This window comes from Gobio gobio, assembly GCF_949357685.1.
Source record: "Gobio gobio genome assembly, chromosome: 4".
Taxonomy (NCBI): Eukaryota; Metazoa; Chordata; class Actinopteri; order Cypriniformes; family Gobionidae; genus Gobio; species Gobio gobio.
The window spans coordinates 24,709,302-24,732,836 of NC_137100.1; the positions used below are offsets into that span (position 1 = coordinate 24,709,302).

At 36.1% G+C, this 23,535-nt stretch overlaps 2 protein-coding genes across 4 annotated transcripts in view; one reads left to right on the forward strand and one right to left on the reverse strand.

The window, feature by feature from the left end:
* Positions 1–14,213, forward strand: part of lnpep (leucyl/cystinyl aminopeptidase) — a 33,511-nt gene extending 19,298 nt beyond the window's left edge. For both annotated transcript variants that reach the window (XM_079815513.1, XM_079815514.1), the window contains exons 8-18: positions 655–786; positions 921–1,052; positions 1,262–1,413; positions 4,521–4,609; positions 4,708–4,891; positions 7,230–7,386; positions 7,505–7,689; positions 7,866–8,027; positions 8,119–8,259; positions 11,272–11,353; positions 11,466–14,213. In XM_079815513.1, coding sequence (XP_079671639.1) covers positions 655–786; positions 921–1,052; positions 1,262–1,413; positions 4,521–4,609; positions 4,708–4,891; positions 7,230–7,386; positions 7,505–7,689; positions 7,866–8,027; positions 8,119–8,259; positions 11,272–11,353; positions 11,466–11,597 — 1,548 coding nt within the window. In that variant the 3' untranslated portion in view covers positions 11,598–14,213. The remainder of the gene's footprint in view (positions 1–654; positions 787–920; positions 1,053–1,261; positions 1,414–4,520; positions 4,610–4,707; positions 4,892–7,229; positions 7,387–7,504; positions 7,690–7,865; positions 8,028–8,118; positions 8,260–11,271; positions 11,354–11,465) is intronic.
* Positions 14,214–17,844: 3,631 nt separating this feature from the next.
* slc14a2 (solute carrier family 14 member 2) lies at positions 17,845–23,087 on the reverse strand. Of its 2 annotated transcripts, XM_079815517.1 has the most exons (10): positions 22,890–23,087; positions 22,647–22,706; positions 22,346–22,514; positions 21,495–21,684; positions 21,273–21,401; positions 19,984–20,176; positions 19,285–19,432; positions 19,062–19,196; positions 18,917–18,966; positions 17,845–18,837 (listed from the first exon to the last, which is right to left on the reverse strand). In XM_079815517.1, exons 1-10 carry the CDS (start codon positions 22,911–22,913, stop codon positions 18,472–18,474), a joined length of 1,464 nt encoding a protein of 487 aa, XP_079671643.1. In that variant the 5' UTR covers positions 22,914–23,087; the 3' UTR covers positions 17,845–18,471. The 2 variants fall into 2 exon arrangements, with proteins under 2 accessions (XP_079671643.1, XP_079671642.1); XM_079815516.1 differs by lacking the exon at positions 22,647–22,706 and having other exon boundaries at positions 22,346–22,613; positions 22,890–22,959.
* Positions 23,088–23,535: the final 448 nt, after the last annotated feature.

Below are 23,535 nucleotides of genomic sequence, written 5' to 3' on the forward strand. Positions count from 1 at the left end.
AAAGTGTATGCGCGTTGTGCACGCTATACATTATGGTCAAGCATGCGCCCTTAAAATAGCATAATGAACAACGGGCAACGCGCCACTGACTTTAGACTAGGTTTTTTCTGGTCAGTGGCGCAATTGTTTAATGGAACAGCAAAATAGCACCAGGGATTGTTTGCGCCGGAACACGCCTCCTTTTTTGCGCTGAACCGCCCAGGTAGCGCAAGTTCATTCACTAGTTTAGCGACGTGCTTCTGTGGAGGGAAAAGCGCGCTTTGCGCGGGTGCAAAATAGGAATGACACATGCGTCGGTGTACAAAGTCAATTGCGCTGGGTGCAAGATAGGGCCCGGAGTATTTTAACGATGTCTTTACTACATTTTTGTCCCTTAAAAGTGTTAATTACATTGCTGTCTATGGGGGGTCAGAGAGTTCTCGGATTTCATCAAAAATATCTTCATTTGTGTTCACCAAAGATGAACGAAGGACCATGAACATGAGGGTGAGTAATTAATGACAGAATTTTCATTTTTGTGTGAACTATCCCTTAAAGAGTTAGTACCTTTTTTTATTCCTTTTGTTTCTTTCAGTATGTTTTTTTGTTGTTGTTGTTGTTTGAATGCGTGTCATTTAAAATGTCTATATTTAACCTGGTGTCTTTCATTTCCAGGACACTGAATTCTTAAATGTTCGATTTAAAGCACTGGCCAAAGATGCATTGAACTCGTCCCACCCAGTATCTACTCTCGTGAGCACCCCAGAGCAGGTGGAAGAGATGTTTGACTCAGTGTCTTATGAGAAGGTATATCATACATTACCTGTTGCTTGTGAAGTTGCTTTAATTAACCCTCTTTTTGAAAACTGGCACAGTGTAATCATTTGTCATTTGATTGTGTATTCTCATAACTTGTTTTTTGAACTGCCTTTTCATGCAAGGGTGCTTCAATACTGCTGATGCTCAATGCAACACTCAAAGATGGGGAGTTTCGAAAAGGAGTGATTGAGTACTTACAAAAGTATAACCGATCAAACACAGAAAGTGAAGATTTATGGAACAGTCTTTCCCAGGTCAGACCTTTTTTTACTAGATTGAATTTAAAATGTCTGAACAGTGATTGCCTTTCAACATTTACGATAACAAAGCAAATAATTTTTTTTGTGTCATGCATAAAGTTACAACATTGAGCAATGTGCACCTTTACTTAATGGAAAAGCAACTGAGCTGACATCTGACCTATGTTTTTATTAGCATGCACTGCCATCCATGTTCTCCATAGGTGAGCAAACAAAATGTAAGTGTATCGGAGATGATGAACACCTGGACTGTTCATAAGGGCTTTCCTCTGGTCACAGTGAAGAGGAATGGCACTCAAGTGACATTGTCGCAAGAACATTTCCTTCTGAATGCTGAAAACTGCACAGACAACAGGTAGAGGATTTTATCTGCCACTGTGGACATTGATCTAAAAATGTATTATAATGAATTAGGTTGAGATCTGTTTGCTGTTGCTTAGTAATGTTTTTTAGACTCTTTTTGCTACTTTAGGTATCCGGAAAATAATTTGCACTTGACTATCAGTTAAAATTATGTTATTAAAGGGTTAGTTCATCCGAAAATGAAAATTCTGTCATCATTTACTCACCCTTGTGTTGTTCCAAAACTTTCATTCATCTTTGGAACACAAATGAAGATATTTTTAATAAAATCTGAGCCAGTTCTGTACCCTCCATTGACAGCTACGCAACTACCACTTTGTTTGATGCTTCACAAAGTTCATAAAGAGATTGTAAAACTAATCCATATGAATAGAGCGATGAATTTTCTGATGAGACACAATCACTTTTTATGATAAACAGATTTAATTTAGGCTTTTATTCACATATAAACATTGATCAGCGAACATAAACAGAAGCTCAACCAAACCTACTTGACTTGCGAGAATAAACCTCATTGGTTCTTGCGGAAGCTCAAACGTGCTGCGTAACACGCAAGAATAAACCTCATTGGTTCTTGCGGAAGCTCAAACATGCTGTGTAACACACGAGAATGAACCTCATTGGTTCTTGCGGAAGCTCAAACGTGCTCTGTAACACACGAGAATGAACCTCATTGGTTCTTGCGGAAGCTCAAACGTGCTCTGTAACACACGAGAATGAACCTCATTGGTTCTTGTGGAAGCTCAAACGTTCTGTGTAACACACGAGAATGAACCTCGTTGGTTCTTGTGGAAGCTCAAACGTGCTGTGTAACACACGAGAATGAACCTCATTGGTTCTTGTGGAAGCTCAAACGTGCTGCGTAACACACAAGAATAAACCTCATTGGTTCTTGCGGAAGCTCAAATGTGCTGTGTAACACACGAGAATGAACCTCATTGGTTCTTGCGGAAGCTCAAACGTGCTGTGTAACACACGAGAATGAACCTCATTGGTTCTTGTGGAAGCTCAAACATGCTGTGTAACACACGAGAATGAACCTCATTGGTTCTTGCGGAAGCTCAAACGTGCTGTGTAACACACGAGAATGAACCTCATTGGTTCTTGTGGAAGCTCAAACGTGCTGTGTAACACACGAGAATGAACCTCATTGGTTCTTGCGGAAGCTCAAACGTGCTGTGCAACACACGAGAATGAACCTCATTGGTTCTTGCGGAAGCTCAAACGTGCTGTGTCACACACGAGAATGAACCTCATTGGTTCTTGCGGAAGCTCAAACGTGCTGTGTCACACACGAGAATGAACCTCATTGGTTCTTGTGGAAGCTCAAACGTGCTGTGTAACACACGAGAATGAACCTCATTGGTTCTTGTGGAAGATCAAACATGCTGTGTAACACACGAGAATGAACCTCATTGGTTCTTGTGGAAGATCAAACGTGCTGTGTAACACACGAGAATGAACCTCATTGGTTCTTGCGGAAGCTCAAACGTGCTGTGTAACACACGAGAATGAACCTCATTGGTTCTTGTGGAAGATCAAACGTGCTGTGTAACACACGAGAATGAACCTCATTGGTTCTTGTGGAAGATCAAACTGAGGTTTATTCTCGTGTATTACACAGCACGTGTAATACACGAGAATAAACCTCATTGGTTCTTGTGGAAGCTCAAACGTGCTGCGTAACACACGAGAATGAACCTCATTGGTTCTTGCGGAAGCTCAAACGTGCTGTGTAATACACGAGAATGAACCTCATTGGTTCTTGAACGTCATGCGAACATGCTTGAGCTTTTGTTTACCGCAACTAATGTGTGGGTTCATGATGCTTATATGTGAATAAAAGCCTAAATTCAATCTGTTCATTATATCAAGCGATCAAGTCTCTTCAGAAAATTTGGACTAAACCGCTCAATTCATATGGATTAGTTTTATTACCTCTTTATGAACTTTAAAGTGGTGGTACTGTCAATAGAGGAACAGAAATCACTCAGATTTCATAAAAAATATCATAATGTGTGATTTGCAACAACGTGAGGGTGAGTAAATGATGACAGAATTTTCATTTTTGGCCGAACTAACCCTTAAGAATAAACTAAGATTGCATCGGTGTGGGGATAATTTTTTGTTATTACTTTCAGAAATAAAACAGAATGTTTACAAACATTTAAAGACACTATAAACAAATATACTTGGTTTATAAATAAAAGTCACAGCATGTTTCAGATGATAAAAAACATGATTTATATTCTGGAAAATATGGTACTTGAATTTCCACTTTAAAGGTTGTCTGTAAAAGGTTTGTATACCCTACCATATAAAAGTTTGAGCTCAGTAAGATTAGTTATTAATAATACTTTTATTCTGCAAGTTAAATTGAGTTCAATTGATCAAAAGTGTCAGTTAAGACATTTTCTATTTCAATGTGAATGATCATGTGACACTGAAGACTTGGAGCACAGCTGTGGCCAAAAGTATTAGCAGTGACATACATTTTGTGTTTGGCAAAGTTTTCTGCATTAGTTGTTTTGGTGTTGATTCGCATTGTTTCTAGATTATTGTGCAGAGTGATTTATTGTGCAAATGCATTTTAAATAATTGCAACAAGCTTCAAAATGACCAGCTAATATCATTTCACTAATCATATCACTAGCACATGGGAAGTACTAGTCAGGGGAAATCACTCTTATGAAAGGCTTATTATCATTATTTTCCATACATATACCATTGAAACGGGAAAATATAACCTAAAAATACTGAAGCAGCAAACTTTGTGAAACACAAAATGTATGTCACTGCCAATACTTTTGGCCACGGATGTAATGGCTGCTGAAAATTCAGCTTTGACATCACAGGAATAAATGATGTTTTAAAACATATTAATATAGAAAGCAGTTATTTTAAATATCTTATATTTAATATTTAAGAATACTGTTTTTACTGTATTTTTGATCAGCATTAGAGACTTCTTCCAAAAACGTTTAAACTGGTGTATATGTCACACGTTATATTGATCTATTAAAACAGCAAGCTTTACGTGAAGTCTGCCTCACTTAATGTTTAATGTTAATTGATTGTCTTTTGTGTTATCTATAACAGCTTGTGGCATATTCCTCTGACATTTGTGAACGACAGCTGTAGTGTTCTCAGCTCCTGCAAGCAAGTGTTTCATCTCAAGGACAAAACAGGTGAGTATTGTCCTCAGGACCGAGTGTACTGACATAGACGGATGATTCCAACTACTGGAAATGATGATATTCTGTTTGATGCTTTAAATCTTTTCCAGCCATATTAAAGCTTCCAGGTCCGGTGAAGTGGTTGAAGTTCAACTTCAGGAGTGATGGCTTCTACATAGTGCATTATGATGTGGAGGGATGGAGGGCCTTGATTGATGCTTTGAATGTGGACGTGAATGTCCTCCCCTATGAAGACAGAGCAGCTCTCATCAATAACCTCTTTGCTCTCTCCAGGTAGATCTTATTTTAAATGAAAGGTTAAAGTTATTAGACAAGACTTTAAAGAGCTGATGCCACAGGATTCCCACAATCAATGAAAACCTGACATTACCAGGGAATCATTCATTTATTATTAGGGTAACACTTTACAATAAGGTTCGTTAGTTAACATTAGTTAACTACATTAGCTTACATGAACTAATAATGAATTGCATTAATAAAGCATTTATTTATCTTTGTTAATGTTAACTTCAACATTTACTAATGCGTTATTAAAATCTTGTTAACATTAGTTAATGCACTGTGAACTAACATTAACAAACCATGAACAGCTGTATTTTTATTAACTAACATTAACAAAGATTAACTAATGCTGAACAAAGGTGTTGTTCATGGTTAGTTCATGTTAACTAATGCATTAAAGCTACACTGTGTGATATTTTCCCCCATCTAGCGGTTAAAAGGTATATGACCATCCAGTGAATATTAGTTTCTCTTCCTCTCAATTCCGATTTCGTTTTAACTTCTACGGTGGCCGATTTAGTCCAAGATTAATATGGCTTCCAGTTCGACCTCGTCCACATTCGACACGGTGCCGTTGAGTGTTAAAACGCGAAAGGCGAAGCTTGAATTTACGGGTATGTCCCTCTTTGGCTAATGTACTTTCAAGATGGAGGGGCAACATGGCGACCCGCATTCGAACCCCTTACCCGTATGGATTTTCAATGGCATATTATAAACTTACGAGAATACTTTATTACTTGAAAGAAGTAAATATACATTAATGAGCACATATATTTTTGAAAGAACTAAGTGTTTTTAGCTAAGAATAAACTAAAAAAGTTACACAGTGTAGCTTTAACTAATGTTAACTAATGCAACCTTATTGTAAAGTGTTACCATTATTAGTTATCAATAGTTTTTCTTGTTGTGATTTAGCTATAACATTTTTATTAGATACATTTGCTATTTGAAATTGCAGTCTCACAAAAAATAATACACACATTTTTAGTAATTTGATAAAAATAGAGAAAAGTGTTGTACATAAGAGAACATTTCAGTGATATGATAATATTGTAAAACCCATCAAAACCAGTATGCAATATGTATATATTTTTTAATATATTCCAGAATATTTTCTACAGTTTAACATTAAATGATTTGTCCTTTTTAATTTCTTTCTTTTGAAATACACTACCATTCAAAAGTGTTAGGTCGGTAAGATTTGTATGTCTATTATGCTCATCAAAGTTAAATCCATTTGATCAAAAATACAGTAATATAGTTGAAATATTATTACAATTTAAAAAAGGGTACATAAGGTTACAAATAAGGTTTCATTTGTTAATGTATTAACTAACATAAACTAACCATGAGCAGTACATTTGTTACTGTATTTGTTAATCTTTGTTAATGTTGGTTAATAAAAATATAGCTGTTCATATGTTGTTCATGTTAGTTCACAGTGCATTAACTAATGTTAAGATTTTAATAAAGCATTAGTAAATGTTAGAATTAACAATAACAAAGATTTAAAAAAATGCTTTATAAGTGCAGTTCATTATTAGTTCATGTTAACTAATGTAGTTAACTTAATGAACCTTATTGTAAAGTGTTACCCTAATTTGAGATTTTTATATGAGGTTTTATAATGTTTTTAAATTTTTCGAGATATGTGTAAAATAAAGCCTGTGGTAAACATTACTAGACATTACTTGGACATTTTGTTCTGCAACGTAAATTACACACACCCATAAGTATCATCAAGTTGTGTTTATTCATATATTGAAGAAGAAAAAAAAAAGATTATAAAACCCCATAGGATAATCTCGAAGAAACCAGCAGCGAATTAGACTTCCGGGTTCGTACCTGTACGTCATAACTGCGCCACTGTATTGAAAGAGAACATGTTGACAATACGATTGAATCCAATATGTAATAATGTAGCATAATGAGCGATTTGCAATCAATTCTTAAAAGGCCGGTCATCAGACCGGGAACATCAAAGGTGTTACAGGGTTTTAAACAGCACAAGGGTTAAAATGTCATTTATTCCTATGATGACAAAGCTGGCTTTATAGCAGCCATTACTCCGGTCTTCAGTGTCACATGATCCTTCAGATATCATTATAAAATTATGATTTGATGGTCAAGAAACATTTATTATTGTCCGTGTTGAAAACGGGTGTGCTGCTTGAGTCCTTTTTAAAAAAAATCTTACTAACCCAAAACTTTTGAGCAGTCATGTACATGCCTGTAAATAGTGAAAATTAAAATAAGTGAAAATAAAGAATATTGCCAGGTTTTCTGAAGTGTGTTTGGGATGCTTAATTATGCTTCATCTGTCCTCCAGATTGGGCAAGGTGTCCTTCAGGCAGGTCTTAAACCTAATGGAGTACATCAGAAATGAGACCGAGACGGCTCCTCTGACTGAAGCTCTCTCTCAGCTTGGTCAGATTTACAGGTTGCTGGACAAAAGATCAGAGTTGAACTTGGCCTCTCGAATGACGGTAGGAAACAACCTCATCTACAACATCTTGCGCAGCTGTTGTATTCTAATGTCTCTCTTTATTTCATCATAGGACAACGTATTTAGTTCTAAAACTTGTTTGACTTCAATCTTTGCAGAGTTACATTGACGACCATTTTGGAAGTTTGATGGAGAGTCAGTCATGGAAACTGGAAATTTCTGTGTCGAAGATGACGCTTCGCTCTGCCCTGCTGGAGATGGCATGTTCCCTCAACAGACTCAACTGCACAACACAGGCCAAACATCTGTTTGATCAGTGGGTCAATTCCAACAAGACTTTTCAGTAAGTTTGAGTAGTGATTGACCCATTACCCTTAACTGAATTATTTGAATTGCTCTTCATTAACTAATAGCTAGTCTTGTGATTAGCAAAAAAAAGTAAAAGACAAGAAAAGTCCTTGACTCTTGTACCTCTCACTGCAGTTTTTTCTTTACTTGTGATATGCTTTGTTGTTTTAGGATTCCCAGTGATCTCATGAGAACAGTCTTCAAAGTTGCTGCCCTAACAGATGACGGATGGGATGTGCTTCTAAACTCATATAAACACTCCATCTATGACTCAGAGAAGCGCAAGACACTGGAAGCTTTGGCCAGCACTCAGGACGTACGGAAAATCATTTGGTAAGTCTGGGCGTCATGTTCTGTTGGAAGGAAAATTCTTTTGAGCTGTCGGCACATGCAATACTAAATTTGACTTGGTTTTCAATTTTAGGATTCTACAGAAAAGTCTTGATGGAAGTGAGATTCAAACTCAAGAGTTTCCTTTGGTGATCCACACAATTTGCAAGAACTTTGCTGGGTACCTCTACGCTTGGGATTTTTTGAAGGAGAACTGGGAAAAAATCACTCAAAAGTGAGTGGTGAATTTTTCATATTTAAAGAATCAAAGAACCCCTGGAGGAGGAGAGTTACTTAAATATTAGTTTTTTTGCCAACATTTTGAATCCACACACATTCAATGTAAATATCATTACACCTTTTAGTCTTTACATGCATGTGCATACACTGATGTGCATAATAACAGTAACATACATAATATAACAATAATAATATGTTTTAAGTCCTGATATAGAAACCTAGATATAAACACTCTAGATATATACAGGGAGTGCAGAATTATTAGGCACGTTGATTTTCTGATCATAATTTTTTTCCAGGCACATTTGACCAATTCCAAACCACAGTAATCCTAATAACTACTATTGATTTAGTATTTAATAATGTATAAGTGATATATAATTGTTCATGAAGGCTGGAAATGAAAATCACCTTATATTCAGGTGTGCAGAATTATTAGGCATGTTTTCTTTTACAGATAAATTGAGCCAAAAAAGAGATTTAACTCAGACTGAAAAGTCAAAAAGTATTAAATGCCCATGAGAAGGATGCAATACTAATGCAATACTAGACATTGCAGTTAAGGCATGACCATTGGACAGTGAAATGCTCGTTGGGTCAGCAGGGTCAGACAAAAACATGTGGCGGAGAAAAGACACCTGTTAACTGCAAAAGAATTAAGAATTAAGGTGAAGAATTAAGGGTGAAACCATCAGGAACCCTTTAGTCTCCAGCGCCACCATTTTCCAGAGCTGCAACCTACCTGGAGTCTCCAGAAGTGCAAGGTGTCAGGATCTCAGAGACTTCAGTTAGGTAAAGAATCCTAAAAAATGACCCCCACTAAATAAGAATCATAAGCTGAAGTGTTGTAAAATACATGAAGAAGGTTTTTTTATAGGCTTTATAGGTTTTATAGGTTGAGAGTGACTCTTAAAGGACCAGCACCACATCCTCTAGTACCACTGTTTGAAGAATTCATCTTCCAGAATCTGGCAGTACGTTTTGGGAGTTCATTTTAGTCCATCCTGAAATCCGTTTTGCAGAGATGGACTAAAAATGAACTCCCAAAACGTACTGCCAGATTCTGGAAGATGAATTCTTCAAACAGTGGTACTAGAGGATGTGGTGCTGGTCCTTCAAGAGTCATTCTCAACCTATCTGTCCATAAAGCCTATAAAAAAACCTTCTTCATGTATTTTACAACACTTCAGCTTGTGATTCTTATCTAGTGGGGGTCATTTTTTAGGATTCTTTACCTAACTGAAGTCTCTGAGATCCTGACACCTTGCACTTCTGGAGACTCCAGGTAGGTTGTAGCTCTGGAAAATGGTGGCGCTGGAGACTAAAGGGTTCCTGATGGTTTCACCCTTAATTCTTCACCTTAATTCTTAATTCTTTTGCAGTTAACAGGTGTCTTTTCTTCACCACCTGTTTTTGTCAGATCCTGCTGACCCAACGAGCATTTCACTGTCCAATGGTCACGCCTTAACTGCAATGTCTAGTATTGCATTAGTATTGCATCCTTCTCATGGGCATTTAATACTTTTTGACTTTTCAGTCTGAGTTTAATCTCTTTTTTGGCTCAATTTATCTGTAAAAGAAAACATGCCTAATAATTCTGCACACCTGAATATAAGGTGATTTTCATTTCCAGCCTTCATGAACAATTACATATCACTTATACATTATTAAATACTAAATCAATAGTAGTTATTAGGATTACTGTGGTTTGGAATTGGTCAAATGTGCCTGGAAAAAAAATATGATCAGAAAATCAACGTGCCTAATAATTCTGCACTCCCTGTATATGTAAGGAATAATTGATATAATGCACACCCGAGGTGGTGACGCGAAGCGGAGTGGCCGTTACACCTCGGGTGTACATTATTTTTCTAATAATTCAACGGCCCGGAGTCAATTATTCCGCTTATACTACGCTTACCACCATAGTTACCACACCTCAAGACATCGATCCGATGATATATTTAAAGGGATTCGTCCGGTTTTTGTACTTAAATCGCTATTGTGAGTAGGACTATTTCTTCCACGTCTCATCCAACGGCTCTTTTGCTAGTTCCAAAATGTAATTTTAAAGCTGGTAACGGAGGCTTGAGCCGTTGATAGCATTCTACTGTAGTTATTAATGAAGTTACTAGAAAGAGAGCGACAGAGACACAGAGAGAGAGAGATTGTGTGAATTAGGCTACCTCTGTGCGTCTATACACATATATATAATACGAAATCAGTTCATCCAGATTATATAAGTTTGTGTTTAAAATACATGTGTGTGTACTGTGTAAAGTTATTATGTATATATACACACACATGCATGTATATATTTAAGAAAAATGAGTACCAGGGAAAGCAAGAACTGACAAAATGTAAAATGTGTAAGTCGTTTTGGATTTAAAAAAGCGTCTGCCAAGTGCATAAATGTACATTTAAAATATTTATATATAATATAAATATATATACAGTATATACATGCAAATATTTCTTAAATATATACATGTATGTGTGTGTTTTCAAATATACATAATAATAATTATTATATTCAGTACACACACATTATGTAAACACAAACTTTTATTTTGGATCCGATTAATCGCGATGAATATGATGAATCTTTTGGCATATTAGAACGATTTCTGAAGTATCATGTGAAACTGAAGACTAGAGTAATGGCTGCTTTCATTAAATTTTTATTACATTTTACATTTATATTAAAATAGATCACAGTTCATTTAAATTGTAATAATCTTTATTAATATTAATGTTCCTAATGTATTTTTCATCAAATAGTGTAGTCTTGGTGATCATAAGAGCATAATTCAGTCATTTTAATGCCAAGACTGCAGAAAAACCTTGATAAATATGTAAAAGCATTTTCTTATGTTGGTGGTTTATTGATTTTAAATGTTTTTTTTGTTGTTGTATTTTTTACTCAAATGTATCAATTGGTTCATTGTATTTTAAAGCATTCAATGTGTATTTTAATGCTTTTCCTTATCGATTTTCTTCATGTAAGGTTTCCTGTCGGATCCTTTGCCATTCAGAGCATCATCATGTCCGCAACCAGTCAGTTTTCCACAAAAACGCATCTCATGGAGGTCTGTTCTGGCAAAAAAAAAAAAAGATCATCATGACTTTGATCAAATGAAAAAGTCAAATTTGAATTCATGTTTTTGTACTCAAGTGTTATTTTTCACCCTTCTCATCCAGGCCCAGAACTTCTTCAGTTCTCTCGGGGCGAAAGGTTCTCAGATGAGGATCGTGCAGGAGGCCACCGAGACCATTAAGCAGAACATGCGATGGATGGAGAGTAACTTGGGCACGCTCCAGCACTGGTTGTAGTGCGAGGAGGAGACCATTCCTCTCTTGTGCCTCTCACTCCCTCAGGTGATGTCACAGGGCACATGCAGATGTGAGTGATATTACCGATGTTACAGCCAGAGCCATAAATGTACAAACCTTAGGTCAAACTCAAGACAGAAGGGCAGATTAACTTGGATGTAAAGGGCCGTTTAAAAACATTTCTTTTCAGGGCGTCTTATAGGGAATTTTCCTGAGTACTCCAGTGAGCTGTGACCTAGCCAGAAGCTTACTAGATATCTGCCTGAAAACATTTAGCCTTTAATACTAGCTATGTAAATGAACAAGTCTGGATATTAAGTGTAAAGCAGATGCATTTTCTTCCTTCCTTCAAGTTCTTAGTGAAATGAAAGCGTAAAGTCAGCAGCATATGATTTCCTGTGTGTCTTTAGATATGCTGCTTGGGAAAGGTTGATGTGTTTTCTTTTCCCCAACTCAGTATGTGTATGGCTCTGGCCTCCAGCACTATTTGCACTATTCAAAAATTCACCTTACTCAGGGCAAATCTGGTTGTTGTTGAAATATCATGATGCATATAATCCCTTTTACTTAATGTCGGTGGCTACAGACCAAAACCTTCCATCAGTATCTCTTAAATATGCCCTTACTATCATGCATTGCCAAAAGGAAAAATGTTGCGTAACGAAATACTGAAATCAGTGTCACAACAAGCCCCTTTCTTCTAAGAATACAAGTTTTATTTTTGTGTGTGGCAGTGATGCTTTTAATAATTTGCATAGTCTGCAATGCTTGTAATCCAGCACTGTGTAAATGTTATTGCCTGAGAAATGTTCCAACTTTCATCCTTTGCACAAGATGTATTTTGAATTAATTTAGAGTTGAGTGTGTATATTATGTATTATTTGTGCAGGCTTGCATATAGGTAAAGGAGAGTTTGTTTGTTTGTTTGTTTGTTTGTCATTGGAAAGATTAAGTTAGCATTTCTGAAACATATAAGTGTGGATTTTATTTTGGGGTTTGCCATGCACATTCTGATGAAGCTGAAATATTTTACAGTTTTGTTGTTATATACAAGAGGCAAAGAAAATGTAAACTGTGGTTTTATCTATATTATTTGACTCAGAGATATATATTTGTTAGCAAGTTTGGAGAAGTCTTTGTGTACAGAACTTTAGTTAAGGCTACAAGACAAAAAAGAGTCGCATCACTGGTGGAGAGTTGTTACGTTTTTCACTCCTTGCTAATCTTCACAGGTCGCTACTGATTTTTACTCTTCGAGGATTGAAGGTTTTTGTGTGCGTGATGTGTTTTCCTCACTGATTTTCTAGCTAATCTGGAATTGTTTTTTCAAGTGCTTCAAAACTGTATCACATCCTCACACAAATGCATGTGTCAAGATGCACATTTATTAACCTTTTTGTAAACTCATAATACAGGCCACAAATACACACACACAATTTTGCTTTAATGAACAAAACTTACTGGGATATTATCATAAATATATATATATGTGCATTTTTATTTATGCATTTTTAATATCGTTTTAACTCCATACATAGATGTGTGAGTGTGAAAATCTGTGCTCTGTCTAAAGCTCACGTTAATACACTTCCAGGTTTTTGTTTATAGCTCAATGCTTTGACCTCTCAAAATGTCAAATATGACTGGTACTTTGTAATACAGCTGGTACATTGTAATTATTTTGTATGTAGCAGTTGTAATTTTGCTCTTGATCATCAGATTTATTCATATATTTGTGATAGAAGTGAATGATAGTCTTTAAAGAAAGTACTATGGCACCATTGTTACACTGTAACGTCTAATGTCAGGTTGGAGCGTTACAGTTATCGATGAATGTATTCATGTTTGTTACTATAGATCTGTTTAAAAACAAACATTTTGACTGTAAATCCCATGTATCTGAATTTATCTGGATTGCAATATGGTTAATTAAACACAATGAAGTGTGAAAAACAGTGTATCTATCAGTAGAATCAGTTTTCTGGAATTATTTACTTTAGATGTCACCGTTTCAGCTGTCATAATTTAGGATTCATATCAACCTGTTGATTTCTGTGATTTGGCTGCCATTCACAAAATAAGTATCCATGTAATAATTTTGCCCCCTGAAATGTTTCCTTGTGCCTGTGACAGGCTGCTTTATAGAAATGCTATTTTTGCAAGAGAAATATGCTTGCTTATGAAACATTTTCTGTGTTAAATGACTTGGACTTTATTTGTTTGAACAAGTTGCAGGGGAAATTGTCTTATTTCATGTTGTTGAACAGCTTTACACTGGGTTTGGATTTTAAGTTTTTAGGATGTTGCTTAATGAAAAACCACTGACCCATCTTTATAAAAGACAAAAAAGGAATAAAAACATTTTGTGCACAAATTCCACAAGTTTTCTTTCTAGATATTCAGCAGATGGCACTGTTCTCTCTTGTTCTCTTGTTCTTTTTTCCAAACATTTAGCTGCAAGGATCAATGAAAACACATGATGTGAATAGGTAAAATATAAATTAATATGCTCCATATAATATTTATTTGTATTAAATATGTATGTTTATTATAGTGATACGATTTTTGGTGGAGCTGATGTTTGTTAAAAGGGTCCTATAATGCCCCTATTTATGTAAAAAAAAAAAAAAAGTCTCTGGTGTCTTTTTGTGTCTCTTTAAATGCAAATGAGCTGCTGTTCCCGAAGAGGGCGGAGCTTCAAGAGCTTTTGCTAGCAGCTCTGCATACATGAACAAATGTCAAACTTAATGTTCAAACCGGAGTCGGCCAATGATGGATAGACTAAAGAAGTGACAACATGTAGAATGCAACAGGACATTTCTGAATGGTTAGTTGATGAATTTATGTAGCTTATGTGGAGTTAACTATCTTCAAGTCATTGATTAGCATATTCTGTCATGATAATCTATAAATCGCTCATGTGGGAACTGTTGAGCCAGAGAATATTAGATAGTACAGTATAGTTTAGTTTAATAACTTATGTTGTCATCTTGCTTTTATGACATGCTATTGCATTTGGGTTACGTACTGTATTGCAATAAATGTGAAAAGACGGATGCGACAGCTTGAAAAATGTTACTCCCAAATGTGATCTACTACAACCTCTTCTCAACATGACCTTTGTGTTTTTTTCTGGGGGCAGGGTTTATGTCAATTTTAGGGTCAGTGATGTCACTAACCCGTGAAGAAGCTTGTTTTAGTCCCTACCAACCGTTGTTTGTGGTTGTCCTTAAAAAGTGATTTCTTTAAAGGTAAATATCTCCCTTTGCTTTGAACTTTGAGCATCGTAACGTGTTATTGTTGCAGCAGTTTTTTGCTCAAACAGCAACATTACACACTAACTAAAGTAAAAAAAAAGTGAAATCATACTCAGCCTACTCAATACATAACAACTGGTGAATAAAAGTGAATTCAGAATTACAGGTTTTATTTTGGTGTTTGCATGAAGAGTTTTGCAAGTGTTATTTTTAGTCTTAAAGGGTTAGTTCACCCAAAAATGAAAATTCTGTCATTAATTACTTACCCTCATGTCGTTCGACACCCGTAAGACTTCCGTTCGTCTTCGGAACACAAATTAGTCGAAATCCGATGGCTCAGAAAGGCCTCCATTAGCAGCAACGAAATTTACACTCACAAGACCCATAAAAGGTACTAAAGACGTCGTTACAAAGTCCATATCACTACAGTGGTTCTAGAATAATTTTATGAAGCGACGAGAATAGTTTTTGTGCGTGAAAAAAATCGAAATAACTACTTTATTCAACAAGTTTATGTCTTCCGCCTGCGCCTTTGACGCAAACTCACGAAGCACCACGACGCATGCACATTTGTACAGAGAGTCTGGCCACTCTCCATTGACAAGCGTTAACTTCCTTGAAGGCGGGAACTCTTTTGAAGTTTAAAACTATTGGATCTGCTCAGAGCCACTCTGGATCTGCCATAAACAATCGTTAACGTTTGGCCGTGACGTATGTCACGCGCAAACTAGCACACGACATCAACGTCATCGTTCTCAGCCACTCCCTCTTTTCGCTGATTGGACCGGTCAAAATTTGGCTGGAGAAAACCAGTGAATATACCACAAACCCAGACAACGTACTGAAGGAAAATGAAAATTGAGCGAAGTATGTGGAGGGCAGAGCCAGGCTAGTTTTGCTGAGGCTAGTGGCTTACTTTGGGCTTGTTATTAATTGGGTTCAGTTGTAAAGCTATCCTTCGCAGACTAGTTTTGTGTTCACACTTGTATGAAGACTTCGCTCAGGAAAAAAGCATCTGCTAAATGCATAATGTAAATAAATGAAGACCTGCAAGTCTACCTGCGCAAGTCCATTGAGCAGGAACACTCTTCAAGTTGACTTTTCTGACTTCAAATTCTTTAATTTATCCTTATTTTAACATGTCGCTAATACATCTCCACAGGCACAAACCCCATTTCACAGAGGTAAAATGTATCCCATGATCACCTGTGTGCTGAGCTCGATTAACAAATGCTTTTCATTCCTTGTTTTCATTTTATCCTTTGCTAGTCAGTCAAATCTCAATGTACTAGCTCTGAGACTTGGATATACACTTGGAAAACATTAATTCCTGAAGGTCTCTTCTCAGCTTCTCCCACACTGTTTGCCTGAGCGGGCTGTAATGTTACTGATCCTGATAAAATTCACTTTTTGATATATGTTGGCCACAAGCTCAGCAGGGCAACTTCAATGGTGAGCCAGACTTGCTCTTTCTCCTGAAGATGACACTCCATTTCTGGTTTTTGGGGATTAAAACATTCACTAGCAAACCAGTGACTTTCAGTTTTCTCCTGGCCTCCTTTAACAATAATATAATATAAAATATATAGTCTCTGTATTGGTCTTATTGGTTTATTTAAAGGATTAACGGATCAAAAGGGATTGAAGGAAATGAAGCAAAAGAAATACGAACGGTAAAAGTTCCAGTTCTATTGTTGTTATGAAGTATCATCTATTAAGCAGTTCTGCAGAAAACAGTGATGTCATCGTCCAGCTCAGTTCAGTTCTCATCCATTAGTGTCTGTGCAGTCAAATCAATAATATTGTTGAATATTAAATGTCCCCAACTGAGCAAGCCAGGGGTGACCAGTATTTTCCAGTATGCAGTATTTTACTGCCTGTTTACTGTTCATTTCAGCTGGAAACGGCAACGTATTGCAGAATTGGGTTTACAATGACAGACTATACATCATCATTACTGTTTATGAAAAAGCAAACGTGTTCAGAGAAATTTCTAGGTTGTACCTTAATCTGATGGAATGCAGAACTATTGTCTCATTATCTTGTCAAAAGTAAGAACTGTCAATCAAAGATTATGTTTCCTCAAGTAGCCTACAGCTATTGAGTTCAAGATATACGTTACATATAGAAATACTAATTGCACAATACTAATATACATTGCCTTTTTATTTTTATGTTATGCAAAAGAGAGGGTTTGGAACACTGTACCATGCAATGACCTTATTTAGGGTCAAACAAGTGTTGCATAAGAGCCTCGTATGAGATATTTGGTAACTCATGCTGGAGATTTTAATCTTCAGATGGGTACTGTTATCTGATGTTAAAGATTTTTTTAATAAGAGGTGATCTGTTGGCGCCACACAATGAACATCACATGATAGATTGTTAGTGCGGTTTGCAGGCTGGGAGTTCAGCATCAGGACATTAGTTCTAGGCTTTGATTGAGACTTTGAAGGGCACTGGAAATAATAGACTAAAAAGAAAAAAGAACGACCAAATATCTACATTACCTAAAGTGTAACCTAAAGTGTAACCTACAGTTCTATTTATAACACAACCAGGCATGCTGGTTAGGGAAACATTAAGCAATATACAACAGAAATGATAATGATCTGTAGAAAATGATTTTAAAATGATTGTGATGTTTTGTAAGTATATTTAAGTATTATGTACTGTACATTAAAACATTTTGTTTCTAATGTATTTTGTGTACAACATAACTATGTAATATAAACATCTTTGTTAATTCTGACAACTTTAAATGTTTTTTCCCCAAAGTTTAACAGGTCATTTGTTTGTATAAAGGAAAATATATGAATCCATTTCCTGACATCTTTAAGTATTAGCTAAATATATGTTAAACATGATGTAATAATGTTTTATTCAATTTGTTTTAGTTTAATAAAGTGTTCCAACAATTTTATTTAAATAAATAAATCTATAATAAAGATGGGTAAATTCCTATATTCCAAAAGAGACTGACAACTTTTATGTAAAAAAATATGTTTATTGAAATTTATAAAAGTCATTTTTAAAATAAGACACAAAGCTGTTACAGATGATGAAAACATTGAAATAATGCAGGCTATCTCATAATACATTCTCATTTATCTCTGTGGGGTTTTTTTCTTTTCAGCTCCATGCTGCTTATGTACAGATGAAAATGAGTTAAATCTGGAAAATAAAAAGTGAACTGCACCAGCAAATATGATAAAAAAAAACAAGTATTTGTCATACTTGTATCTGCCTGGAAGCTAAAACTTGACTAGCTCATATATTAGACACATCATGAATACATTTTGACAGCTTTACACCACAACAAAAATGTTTTACATTCTTATTGTGTACGTGTTCTTTCTGTTGTTTTGACATTTCTACAAACTAGATCATATCTTGTGTTGGCCTATATGAGTATATATAATTTGTTAATGAATAATATGTGCTTCTGTTGAGGGAAAAGTATGTCACTCTTTTTGAAACTGGCAAATGTTAAAAAAGCAAAGTAAAAAAGGTGCTCATTGAGTGTGATGTTTAAAAATAGAAAAATGTCCCTCAGCGATTTCTCTGTGGCATTTTCTTTAAGCAAATAAACATCATGTGAACCATTTACGGGAACTTTATAATTGAGTTAAATTAAGTTCAACTGCCTCAGAAATCTTATTTGTTCTACTCTGTGTGGTTTCGTCTTGCTGAACTTCCACTGTGCAAACATCCAGATGCTCTTGATCTTTCTTTTCCATTGCAAAAATTAAATCCTCTTTCTTCAGCGGTGATTCTATATCTTTGACTTGCATCTTCTCTTGTTTTTGCCTTTGTTTGTCGATTGTCTCCTCTTTCTTCATCTTCCAAAAGTATATTAGGTTTTTCTCAGGGTAGGTGACTTTAGCAAGGGGCAGTTTATGAATGTTTTTCGTCTCCGTAGTGATCAAAAGGAAAGTGAGGGCAGAAAGACAGAAGGGCCAGGTGCATGCTGGGAGTCCAAACTGTTGAAATACCATGTAAAACCATTTAAAATCACACACTTTTGTAAAATAAATTCTGTTTTGGGTTTATTATACTTACAGTAGACATCACATTTGCAATTGCCGAGCCGAGATATGCACAGAAGAATGCTACAGGAAAACAAGGTTGTAATTTCAGTGATTTGTCCATAGGAAATTGTTGTTACATAATCAGGAAGGAAAGGAAATATCTGATATGAACCTACCACAGGCCACAGCCAGAAGATGAGTCTGCCATGTGAGAGCGTAGAACATCCCACCAATGGCAATGCAGGCCAAAACACAGTTATAACCCCACAGGCCAAAGTAGATGTTCTGGAACGGTGCAGCAAGAGCAAGACCTGAAAGTTACGTTAAAGTTACACCTTAATCGTCAATCTTAAAATGATATTGATTATTAGATATTCTAATGCGCTTTTGATCTCTTACCTGACACCATACCAACTGCTGATCCAATTGTTGCATGTGCTAATGTTATGGGTGAGGAGATGAACAAGGCCATCATAAATATCCCTCCTGTCCAAGCATTGTCACACCCATATACCTGTCCAATACCCACAGGTATTGAGCGGAAAAGCTGTAAAAAAAACCAAGATTATATTTAATATATATAATATTTTACTGCAGCAACAGATATTTTCAACATTGGTATTAATATGAACCATTATCAATAATTGAACACTAATAATAAATGAGCTCCAAATGTGCATATTAGAGTAATTGCTGAAAATTCAGCTTTGCCATCACATAAATAAATTACATTTTAAATTAAAATTGAAAACAGTTCTTTAAAATTGTAATAACATTTCACAATATTAATGTCTTACTGTATTCTTCATCAAATAAATGCAGCCTTTGTATAAGAAACATTTCAAAATGATTCCAAACTTTGTATGAAAACTTAAGTTTGAACAGAAAATCTGGAATTTCCTGCTAGATTGAATTCCATAATGTCAGTTATTGTGTCTCGTGATAAACCTGATCTCTTCAGTGCCATGTGACATCAATCTAGATTCTAGAAGATTCCTAAACAGAACTGTTGCACAATCGCCCTTTTTATCAAGATGCAACTTTGGGACAGTTTTCCCTTCTTTAATGTTGACCTCATTTTCACTTGTTATCTCTTACCTTAGCATAATCCAGCTCAGACCATGTCATGTTATGCAAGGATGTGCGCGGCTGGATGAGAATCTGCGGGAAGTGATGATTGTAGTGGCCTGTAGCCACCATATGGAGGCACACTAGTATGTTAAAAGGCAGGGTGAAAACTGGAAGATCCCACCGACTGTTGATGGAAGCCAAGGCACTGGACACTATGGGACTGGAGAAAACAACACTGCTAGAATTCTATAATTCAGCACAGAGTCTAAACTGGTGGTTCTCAACTGTTGGGTTGTGACCCAAATATCGGTCACTGGGTACAAAAATAAATAAATAAATAAAAACAACTCCCAATGTAAGGGTGTGTGTCCAATCAGATTCATGTGTGGAAGCTTGGCAGATGGCTAATTTGCATGACACTTTCTGTGCCATGCCCTCATCCTCAAAAATGAAGACAACTATGCAGAGTAAAATAGATATTAATAAATTGTTTTTCTTTTATTTCTTACTTTTTGTTTACTGCTGTATGATAAATCTGTTTGGTATTGTGTTGGATCACCACTAGATGTCCAAAGTAAAAAGCAAAATTGGTTGAGAACCACTGATCTAGACTAGCAAAATATTTTAAATGAAAAGGCATCGCTGAACTGTGAAATGTGCTCTGTGTAAAATGCCAACCAGCATGAATAACTATTTATATAAATACAATCAGATAAGTCATTTTGTACTTATATAATCCTACGCAGATTTTTTTTTTTTTTTAAATGTTTGAGTGTTTCCTTTTTTGAACATTCTGTTACCATGTGACAATGTCAGTAACTCAATCATATGACAGTCTTTGACTGATGGAACATTCTATTTGCGTGTGTCGCAGTTATCTGCCTTTGAAGAATCTAAATTCCTTGCATTTTAGTACTTCCTGGAACGTGTCCTAGAATACATGACTTTTAAAATCTGAACATATTTTAAAAAACTAGACATCCTACACTTGCCAATTTGTGAATGGTTACAGAGAAAAACTGGGCGTCATACACTAAGCGACTGAGGATCACAGACTCAAATTATCAAAACATTTTAATACCCTTCAACTGGATGGAATCAGTCAGAAGCTAAAAAAATCTGTACCCATCATGCACTACATTGTTTTTGCCGACCATATTTCTGCAGACTGGATCTGACTGCAAATTGGGGGGGCGGGTAGAGGGGATCTGTGCAATAGTTGTGTAGTGTATTCCAGCCTTTAGTTGTTTTAATTTTTTTTAAATACAAGTCCAAATTATCCATAAATAAACTGAAGAACCAAGAGATGAACTCACCATGCCATTGACATGAAGATGTTGGGAAGAAGCAGCCACCAGTACCAATCTCCTGCATTTGAGAAAACAGCCATCAGAAGACCAACCAAGATGCCGTTATACCCATACAGGCCGGCTGCGATAGCTCCTCTGAGGGGAAATATAAAATAAGCATATATAATTCTGAATCTACGCTCAAATGTTTAGGGCATCAGAATGTAAATGCAGTCATCACTTAAATACCTGTTTTGACAGAGGATGAGCGCAGAAATCGTAGCAAACAAAGTGCCGACAAAACCATTGAGTGCCCACCATCTGTTCTGAAGGATCAGTCCAGCAAAGATGATCAGTCCACTGAGAGGGTTGTTCACAAACATCACTTGAGCTGCTCCACGCAGCACCCAGTCAAGAATCTGGAGCAAGATAAATTGCCCTGCACAGTGTAAACATGTGAGAGTACAAGTGAGTATAAAGAAAATCTCTGTAGAGGTTTGCATAGAAGTTGGAATAAAAAACTGTATTAACATTATCTTTAAGCAATCCATATATTGTCCTAATCCTTAAATTTTCCTTTAAATCCTTTAAATCTTAAGTAATAAAATAACAGCTTTTCTTTTCTTTTCTTTTTTGTAGTTGTAGGTATACGGTCATTTGAAAAATTGGAAAACCACATGTTGTTTGTTTGTCTCTTGCTTAGTAAAGTATGCTTTGTTTTTCAGTTGGGAGTGGATCACTCATTATCCAACTTCCTAAAGACAAAGTGTCCGTATGAGGAGGACTAAAAAAAGTAGTGAGTACATTAACTGAGCACATCTAGCAGATTCCTAGAACGGTCTAACAGTTTTAGAACGACACAAAGTGTTCTAATATTACAGTTGTTCAGTCACCTTTGTGGTGAATTAAATAGATATGTTTAGTTGGGTTAGAACGAGGCTTTTCCCTGGTTGAATATGATTAACTCATTGATGATTTTCTAAATTACTTTAGTGCAAACAATCTCCTACTAACTATTCACTTGCAGAATCAATGTTGTTGTTTTTCCTTCTTTCTAAATTTGGCTCCTTATAGAGATCTAAACTAGCTTACTCTTGTACCTTTCATCCATTCACCGAACGAAGCCATGTCTCCAGTAATGTAAGTGAGCCATTGGGTGAGCTTTGCTTTAAACTTCTGGTGTGAAATTGGCCTCTCTGGTCCCTGTGGCTGCTGTTTCTTCTGCTCTGTAGTTTCATCGACTGGATTTGCCATGAGTGGTTGCAGCTCCTGTATGTTATAATAATGATGCTGATGAAAAACAGGCTTAGGATTTATATTCTTTGCTGGGGTTTGTTTACATTCTGGCTCGAGCATGACCGGATTTTCCTTTACAAAAGACAAAAACAGGAAACATCTCACCTTTGTGTTTTGAGCACTGGAATACTGTGAAGTAGAAGTTCTGCAGAGATGTTGACCAGCCTTCAAATAAATAATTAACTATTATTTAAGTATTCATTATTTAATTATTCATTATTTTATAGATTCCATCATAGTAAATTAGACAGAGAGAGAGAGAGAGAGAGAGAGAGAGAGAGAGAGAGAGAGAGAGAGAGAGAGAGAGAGAGAGAGAGAGAGAGAGAGAGAGAGAGAGAGAAGATCTACCTTAGTTGGTTGGTATCCAGGCATATACGAAGCCAGCTATAGACGCAATGAAGTCCGTGCTCTGATGGTCCATAAAGCCACCTCTCTGATGGTTTTATAGTGCTGGGCTGCATGCGTTGCTCCACCTCTATTCATGTAGCGCTGATGCAAATGAGTGATAAAGCCTCCTCTCATTCCTTCTGCATTCTCTCTGCGGTCCTTGAGCAGGTTACTTGAGCACGGTTCACTACTTGAGCAGTGTCACCAATTTAGCGTTTTCACTCTGAGTATGATTAGATGCTAAAAGCCATAAAAAATAACACTTTATGGCTGATGAGAAATGCATTGGATATGATCGATATAAATTGTTGATACTTTTCTTTTGCAGTTACTGAATAACTAAAACAAACACAAATTTGAGTAAATTTTTATTAAGCAGAACACATAGAACAAATATGGATTAACACATATTTGAGGCAAATCATAGCTTGTTAATAAGCTCATTTGGAAAAAACAAAAGAACCTCTGTTGTTCAGGCCACTGACTGTTATGTTCATTGGCTGTTCAAGTGCATTTATAAGACATAACTGAGTAAAACAGGAGACCTGCAGCTCAGCTCTCTTCACGTTGGAGGTATTCTAGTACTACCATTCAAAAGTTTGGGGTT

Bases quoted from the DNA above. Each gene is read 5' to 3' on its own strand.
- slc14a2 (XM_079815516.1), bottom strand. From the start codon at position 22,913: ATGCCTGGATACCAACCAACTAAG. The intron at 21,685-22,345 runs GTACAAGAGTAA...TACACTGTGCAG, and splicing joins GTTCGGTGAATGGATGAAAG to GGCAATTTATCTTGCTCCAG. The intron at 21,402-21,494 runs GTATTTAAGTGA...ATTTCCCCTCAG, and splicing joins CTCATCCTCTGTCAAAACAG to AGGAGCTATCGCAGCCGGCC.